Below are 8,865 nucleotides of genomic sequence, written 5' to 3'. Positions count from 1 at the left end.
AAGTGCACAAGCTGCACAAATGAAGGCTGAAATATTTTGAGCACAGGTAATTAAATCGTACAGGATTAAACGAGAAGGGAAAAGGGGATGCAGCCAGGTTGGACATGCAAGAAGGATGCTGGGATCTGAGGGGTGTGATCTTGCTCAAGCTCACAATGCAACTTTCACAAAAGAGGTGGGGGTAAAATCTAGTTTTCTTGGGTCTCAGCTCCACATTTCTCCTCTGTTACTTGATTTTCTAGAAGCTTGTTTACTCCTGTTGACGAAAAGCCTGCTCCCCTCTGGTCCCCTCCCTTCCTTTTCCCTTCCTTTTCCCTTCCTTTTCCCTTCCTTTTCCCTTCCTTTTCCCTTCCTTTTCCCTTCCTTTTCCCTTCCTTTTCCCTTCCTTTTCCCTTCCTTTTCCCTTCCTTTTCCCTTCCTTTTCCCTTCCTTTTCCCTTCCTTTTCCCTTCCTTCTCCCTTCCTTCTCCCTTCCTTCTCCCTTCCTTCTCCCTTCCTTTTCCCTTCCTTCTCCCTTCCTTCTCCCTTCCTTCTCCCTTCCTTCTCCCTTCCTTCTCCCTTCCTTCTCCCTTCCTTCTCCCTTCCTTCTCCCTTCCTTCTCCCTTCCTTCTCCCTTCCTTCTCCCTTCCTTCTCCCTTCCTTCTCCCTTCCTTCTCCCTTCCTTCTCCCTTCCTTCTCCCTTCCTTCTCCCTTCCTTCTCCCTTCCTTCTCCCTTCCTTCTCCCTTCCTTCTCCCTTCCGCTTTGTTTTTCTGAGGGGTCACACAGCGTTCTTCCTTTGAAGCCATCTCCACAGCAACTGATGGCAGCACCACATGGCGGTTTTGGTGGGAGTTAGGAAAGAAGGACACAGCACAGGTTATCCGCTTGCACAGCAGAGATATTCATTACATCCAAGTACACCCAGCAATTAGGAGAAGAGAGGGTAATACAAGAAATGGAAAACACATTAGGGGAACTGAGGGTCTCAGACTAATGTGATGGGCAAGGTGACCACAACCCTTATGCTCCTGCAGTCTAGACAGAACCCAGGCTGCTCCATACACTTGATTTTCATCTTGCATGTTTGAGGGTTCATTTAGGTGGGATTTTTCCAGGCGGTGCATAGGAACTCAGCCTTGTTTCCCAAAAGGGACCCCATCTATTAATATGTGGTTTTTGAGGTTGCATGTTGTGAACTGGAAGGAACAATCCAGCCTTGGCAAAGAGTGAGGCTGGGTGAAGTCATTGAGCTCATCTTTTCACCTCATCTTTAATTTCCACCCTGGAAGTTGTCCACGTCTCCCTGTGAAATCTCAGCCCAAGACAAGCAGGTGAGACTGAGAATGGGAGAACAACTTTATTTTTCCATAGTAAAATAGAATAAAACTCCTTCTGGCAGCTCCACTACTGTTGCTTTGCAGAGAGAAGTCTCTGCTTCACAGAGAAACACTTCTGCAACCATTTTGGGGAGTTACTAAACCATCTATAGGCAATAATCAGAACTGTCATCCCCCTTTGGCTGCCCCATGATGTTGGGCTGGATCTCCAAGGGCAGCAAATGCAAGGCAGCTAATCCTGGATTTAGGAACCTGAAGGTTAGTCACAAAACAGGCTAATAGAGACTTGAGTGCAGGTGATTGCTCTCTGCAGTGATCTTCTAGTGATCTTTCCCTCCTGTGTAATTAGGGCAGCAAATGCTTCTCTCTTTCATTATACCACTAATATTCACATTTAGGCTTAATTACCTAAGGTGATTGTTGCCTGAAAAGGGTGTTGTTAGGGAAAGGTGCTGAGGGAGCAAAGCTGAGCTCTGCCCCGTAGCATCAGCAAAGAGATGAAGGAATTAGTGGATTTATGGACTTTAATGCTGACTACCTAAGCCGAGATGAGCTGTTGTAGCTGGAGAAAAGCTTCCCTTGCCACTGTAGGCAGGTGGGGGCATCACACTCAGATGACATGTGTTAAAGCCTCTTTTCTCCTGCAGATGAATGATTCTCCAGGCTGTGTGGTGACTCCAGGAACCAAGAAGGAACTTCCTGAGGAACATGAAAATGTTATATGCCCAGATCTTTGCCCTGGCAGCGGCTGTGGTGCAGTACAGAGTCACGGTTGTTCATGAAGGTACGTGACAAGTGGGCTACGTGAATACAGAAGCTGGGGGTGATGTTGAGACACATCAGGGAGAAACAAATATTTTCCAAACAGCTGTTTCTGCTAATGTCATGGATAGACACATAGATGCTGTAGATGTAGTGCTGACACCTCTAACTTCTGCATAGGGTCCTTTAGTTTGGGATCATCTGGCTAACAAAGCATCTCAGATGGCCTCCAAAGGCAGACAGGACCTGACTTGCTACACTAGGATTTATGAGGAAATCAGGGCTCTGCTCAGTGTCCTGCCTCTAATACTGTCCCATCTCAGCTGCTCCAGAGGAAGGTGGGGAGAAAGAGAAAAGCATGTCCCCTCCTAACTCCTCATCTGATCTCCAAGGCTTGGTACAAACCACCACGCAGAGGATGTGAGAGAAAAGACATCAAGGAAGCCTTGAAGCCCACAAAGAGCTTTCGGGGACAAAGGAATGGAGCCAAAAGGCAGGAGGAAAAAGGACTCCAGAGAAGAACCTCATGGAGTTACGGCATGATCCATGACATGTCCAAAATACTGGAATAGGTTGCCCAGAGAAGTGGAAGATGCCTTATTCTTGGAAATATTCAAGACCAGGCTGGATGGGGCTCTGGACAACCTGATCTGGGTGAAGATGTCCCTGCTCATGGCAGGGGGTTGGACTGGATGGCCTTGAAAGGTCCCTTCCAACTCAAACTGTTCCATAATTCCATGATGTCTTTAGCCTCAGGATCCTGCACAAAGGACCATTGTGAGCATCCCGCAGAGCTAATCCAGAGCTCCCAGGACTGTCATGGGGCCGAGTATGATCCAGTGGCTCTTTCCTCTTCAAATTGTTCTTACAGCAACAAGCCCTCAGGCTTTGAAGGTGTAAATTCACCTGGACTAAACTCAGTAAATTCAACAAGGAGTTAATGGAGCTTTGGCAGCAGCTACAAAATTAACTTGATTAAGTTCCTGTCCATCAATTAAGCCAATATACTTGACTATAATGCTATTTAATTCAAAGCTGGGAACAGTGCAATAAATCAACGTTTACAGATGTCTCTAGCAAACCTGTGATTGATGAAACGTGGTAATTTTGGAAGTGCATGGAAAATTTCAAATAAAATCATATCCCCCTGTGATTAATAGAGCTGTCTGTGTTGATATTTTCTCCAGAAGGTACCAATCCAAATATGCTTAACACCACACGTTTCCAATGACAGCTTCAGGTACCTGATCCAAGCAGCAAAGACTCTAGGGTTTCATTGCCAAGCTGGAAAGGTGCTGAGCTCCTGGCTCAGCATCTCACAGAATGGGCTCTGATTGCCCCTTTATAAAGAAAGGGGAACCATCCTGCTCTTTATAATCCCATGGAGCTCTTGTTGTCTTTTTCCTCATTATCCTTGGATGCAAATGAAAGCAGGAGCATTGTGCAGGGTGAGCAAGACTCTGAGGGTCCAAGCATGATGGAAGAGGCTTTCTAGGGATCTGGGATGTGGAGACAATGGGTAGCAAAGGTTTTTCTGATACCAATGGCATTTTGAGCATGTTTTCCAGATCAGGGCCAAAAATGCCGGTCTCTCAGGGAGGGCTGGTGGATGATCTTCATCTTGTGGAACCTTTGTTGGGATTTTCTTGTGGTAATACAGCTTGTGTCACCCTGAGAAGCTGCTGAAGATTTCCACCAGTTCTGAGGTCAGAGCCAAGGACTGGCTTTATCTTCCCTCCAAGTCCTTCTAGGGGAGATGGAATGTTGAAGCCCAACCAAGGGAAAAGGGGTAGATCCAAAATAGAAGTGGCAGGTGGAAAAAGAGCTTATGGTGAAAATTGAAATAGTTGTCTCCCATTTTTGTCAAGGGAAAGTGCTTTATATTCCCAACTATGTATGAGTAAAACAAAAACAACAACAAAGAGCCAGGTATTTTCCTGCAGTTAGCAGAGTTGGTAAGTCATGAAGAGCTCAGTGTCAGGAGGTACAAAAAGAAGAAGAAACCAAATGCCTTGGATAACAAAGACCTTTGGACTGCCATCCATCCATAACCAGCAAATGATCCTTTATCCTGCTGTGCAGCCAAAGGGATTGATCAGGGACACAGCAATGAAGAAGAGCACAAAACCTACATATTTCCAAGCCCTTTGGGGAGCATGCTTATAGAAAGTCAGGTAAACTGAAGAGGCTGAGCTAAAACAGCTTTCCCTTTGCAGCAGAAACATGAGAAACCCACCTAGCGCATCTTCCCCAGCAACCTGGAACAACCTGGGTCTCCAGACTTGCAACTGAAAGTCAATGCTCTGGTTGGGTAAGGTCCAAAGGAGCAGTGACATAAAACTGAAGGGAAGTGTGAAGAGATTGAGCCCAGTCCTGGTGAGCAAGACACAAAAAGTCTTCCTCCAGCAGTCAGAACAGCCTGCTCTTTAACAACCCGACAGTAATAACTCATAATCTATCTGCAAGGGAGAGAAACACCAAAGAAATCAAAAATTTTGAACGTCCCTCCTAGAACCTTCATTAATTTAAGCATCCCCGAAAGTCACCAGATTTCTGTCCGTGAAATGTATTTATTGGATGCCTAAAGAAAATTAAATTAAATTCAATTGAGACTGAACACTGGAGAGGGAAATACGCCTTGATGTTTGTTAAACAAATTTCCCTGTACACCTGTCCGTTCCCTGCCAGCTGTCATCAGATAGGTCTGGTTCCTACAGCAAAAACACTCAAATTGTTCACTCTTTGCACAAGATACTTTTCATGTTTGGAGACACTGGCAACATGGCATTGCAGAGCTAAATACTTGCAGCATCCTGTGCCCTCTCCATGCAAGACTGGAAGACTTAGTTGGTTTAGTGTTGGCAAAGCATGGGTGGCCAGGTGGCCCTGTGTCAATGTGTCTCATGATGACTCTGGAGACTCTGATGGCAAGAAGCTCAGGGCAGTTGGTGGGGTGGCAAAGCTGCTACGTTCCCAAGTTTCAGTTTAGTGTGGTTCAGGTGTCAGCATCTGCCTCTGGGCATATGAAACCCCTTGGTGTCCTCTTGCTTCCAGCATGTCCTATAGACCTGCATGCCTTGATGGATCTGGGTCGCAGGGTTTGTGCCTCAGGTGAGAAACTGGGTGGGAGCAGCAAAACAGGGAACTAGGAAGAAATTACAGAGCCTGTTCTTCTGGGAAGCCCATGGTTACCAACTTCATTGGGCCTGAGCATAGTCTCTCTTCCTAATCTGTGATATTTGGGGGTCTGCATGACTCAGGGGAGTTTATCTCAACAGGCTGAGCAAGTTGGGATTGGCTCTGGAGAGACCTTATTGTGGCCTTTCTGGACTTAAAGGGGCTGAGAAGAGAGATGGGGACAGACTTTTCAGCAGGGCCTGTTGTGATAGGACAAGGGGTGACGGTTTTAAGCTAAAAGAGGGAGATTCAGGCTGGACATGAGGAAGAAATTGTTGGCCCTGAGGGTGGTGAGAGCCTGGCCCAGGTCGGCCAGAGAGGTGGTGGATGAACCATCCCTGGAGACATCCCAGGCCAGGCTGGACGGGGCTCTGAGCAACCTGAGCTGGTGAAGATGTCCCTGCTCATGGCAGGGGTTGGACTGAATGAGCTTTGAAATTCCTTCCAACCCAAACCATTCCGTGATTCTATGATCTCCTGGCTGGCTGATTGCATGGCATGGGATGAGTCTTCCTACCCCTCTTCTCCCTCAGCGTGCAGGACGGCGGAGGCAGCCGACATTTTGTTCCTCGTGGGGCAGTCACAGGGCACAAGGAAGGAGAGCTCTCGGCTGGTCAAGGACTTCATCAGCAGCATGGCCCGCTCCTTTGAGAACATGGTGATGGGCAAAGGAGGCATCCGGCTGGCGGTGGCACTCTATGGGGAGAAACCAAGGTGGGTCAGTCCATCCTCTACCACCAGTACGCATGTTTTTATAATCCTCTGGCTCTAGATGGACAATCATGTCCATGTGGTTAAAGAGCTTTTGCTGCTCTGCTGAACCCTTGCAAGAGCAGAGCAGGAGTTCAACCCCCAGCAGTGTCACCAGAGTCTAGAGGTGCTTGGTCATGGGGACCCCTTTCTGGGTAAGGAGGTTGATATTTAATGTAGCCACAAGAAATTCCCCACCATCCATTTTTACACAGTGTTTTATGGTAATGGGGCTCTGTAGCTCATACCCTGGACTCCGTTGGCCACTGTGAAGAGGACTCCTTGCCTACATATAAGCGTAGCGTGACCAGCTAAATCTCAACATTATTGCTGGTCATAACTCTTATCAACGCATCCTTGCTGTGACAGCAGTGTTCTCTTGCTCCTTATTCACCCTTGTTCCCCCATTTCTCATTCCCAGGATGAGTATTGAGCTCACAGATTACGTGACCATGGAAGAAATGCTGGTGGCCATTCAGGGTCTCTCTCTCAAAGGCGGCAGCTTAAAAACAGGGTCAGCCCTGATGTTTGCAGCTCACACCATGTCTCACCTGGACACGCTGCGAGAGGATGCAGCAAAGGTAAGCGACCTTCCGTGATGGCTTCCCTGGTGTCATCCTCAGTAGGGATCAGACCTCTAACTTCTTCACCGGAAGGCATGAATGAGCCATTTGGTTTTTATTTATCCCATCTGATTTTTAGCTTGGAGTTGAGGTACCACGTTTAGGAGCTCACTCAGCTTCAGGCCACTTTATTGGTAATAGAAAGAGGCAGGCACCTACGACATTTATGCTCTGCTTCCTTCCCAGCTTATGCTCATGAAAGCTGATTTCATCCGAGTTACTGCAGAGGTGTGGGTTATTGGAGGATTTATTTTCAAGTGCCCGTCCCTTTAGAGAGAGGGACTCCATCCAAGGTCTGGCTTCTCAGTGTTAAAATCCTGCACCTGTCTCTGTGAGGTTGCACTCTTCCACTCTCTGGCTCTTATGCCAATTCTTGTAGGTCGTTGTTTTGATCACGGATGGGAAATCCAGCGACTCAGTTGAAGACAAAGCCCAGGTTCTGCAGGACAGGGGGGTGACGGTGTTTGCTATAGGTACGTATGGACACGCTAAGTTACATGGAGTATCACCACCCAATACTGCGTATGCACCAGCACTGGGGACTATTCTTGATACACGACACCCATCTCCTCTAAAAACTGTACCTGTCCCCAGGCTCAGCCACTAAAACTGCTGCAAGTACAGTAAAAACACATCTGTGCTGTGCTTGTATATTTTTGTTGTTGTTGTCAATAGCTGATTTATTCAGTGGAAATCTGCGGTTTTGCATCTGTCAAAACTACTTGCGAATTCAGGAGGAGTTCAATAAATAGTTCCATAAAAGTCAAAATGTTTTGATGTGACATTTTCAAAAATGAAATGGTTTTACTTTTGAAGGTTTCTTTTAATGGGGTTTAGAGACCGACTTCAGCTATTTTAAAAATGTCCATCAGAATAATTCCATTGGCAAGGAAGAGTTTCAATTGCTCCCCCATCCCCAAGAGATAAATACAGCCATTTATTACAGATCAAATCCTTCCCTTCACCAAACATTTCAGGGGGAAAAAAGGGGATGGCAGTGGTGTTTATAGGGAGAAACCAAGTCAATTTGGACAAATGTGAGGTGAAAATTAGGGAGGGTTTGTTTATTGGGTTACCCTCTCCCCCCCCCAATTTTTTATTTCAACTCCAGGAAAACCCTGCAATTTCCACACAAACTCTCAAAGTCCTGTTGTCTGTTCATCCACCAGAAGGACAGAAATGTCTCTGGATCCAATGGGAAGGATGAGGCCAGATCCTACCCTGCTCCTTTCCACTTTCCACCCCAAGAGAGCTTTCCACCTCTGGGCCCATTAGCAGCCAAGTCCACTGGATCAGTCTCTAACATTGACCTTTTGCCCATCCAGCTTGAGTGTCCATTCCTCGTTCCATCCTTCACCATGGTAGCGTGACCGCAAAGTTGGTGTGAAACTCAAAGGTCAAAACATTGCTCCTACTTGCTCTTGACAGCCCTTGCCAAGGCCTGGCCTGCCTCAGGGTTGGTGTTTGATGTCCTCCTTTCCTCTTCTTTTCTTCTTCTAGGAATTAAGGATGCCGACAAGAATGAACTGAAAAAAATAGCTTCAGAGCCCACTGCAGAACATGTGCTTTATGTTGAAGATTTCCACCTGCTCACCAAAGTGGCACCCAAACTCTCTCGAAGGCTCTGCTTCACTGCCTCAGAGCCACCACGACCCGTCAAACAGACTGTCCAAGGTGCGTCAGGGCTCTCCCTTTATCCTACTTTCCACCTGCTCAAACCAGCCCCTTCCCAGTCCCTGGTTGTGCCATCTACACCATTGAGATGGACCTTCCACATCCCCTCTGCTCATCACAAAGGAGTTATAGCGATTGGATGACCCTGGAGGAGCAACCAGCTCATAGAATCATAGAATCATTTAGGTTGGAAGAGACCCTCAAGATCATTGAGTCCAACCATTGACCCAACACTGTCACTAAACCATGTCCCGCAGAACCTCATCTAGCTCATGGAACACCTGTTTCTTGGGGGCAATGGTCCTGTGCATTTTGTTTGTGTTTGCATCTCCATGGTTTGTCTGGTGATACCAGACACTGAAAGTCTTGCTGCTGGTTCAAACAAAAGGAGCAGCAATAGGCTGTGGCAACATTTCTAACCCTTGGGGGCTTTCATGATGGGCTTCTCATGGTGAACTCCAGCAGCACATCTCAGGAAGAACTTTGTTCCTTGCAGAAGATTCTAAGAACAGCTAAAGAGTTTTTCAAAGACATCTGGATCTCTGCTCAAACAGATACTGATG

General features: G+C 46.9%; 1 protein-coding gene across 1 annotated transcript in view; it reads left to right on the top strand.

The window, feature by feature from the left end:
• Positions 1–2,024: 2,024 nt before the first annotated feature.
• LOC308050004 (uncharacterized protein) overlaps positions 2,025–8,865 on the top strand; it is a gene marked incomplete at both ends in the record, with an annotated part of 103,844 nt that continues 97,003 nt past the window's right edge. The window contains 5 exon segments of the mRNA XM_080359912.1: positions 2,025–2,100; positions 5,789–5,969; positions 6,427–6,586; positions 7,008–7,101; positions 8,129–8,302. Coding sequence (XP_080216038.1) covers positions 2,025–2,100; positions 5,789–5,969; positions 6,427–6,586; positions 7,008–7,101; positions 8,129–8,302 — 685 coding nt within the window.

This window comes from Nesoenas mayeri, assembly GCF_963082525.1.
Source record: "Nesoenas mayeri genome assembly, chromosome: 1".
In the NCBI taxonomy this organism is placed as follows: domain Eukaryota; kingdom Metazoa; phylum Chordata; class Aves; order Columbiformes; family Columbidae; genus Nesoenas; species Nesoenas mayeri.
This window is presented reverse-complemented; position numbering and strand designations above follow the sequence as displayed.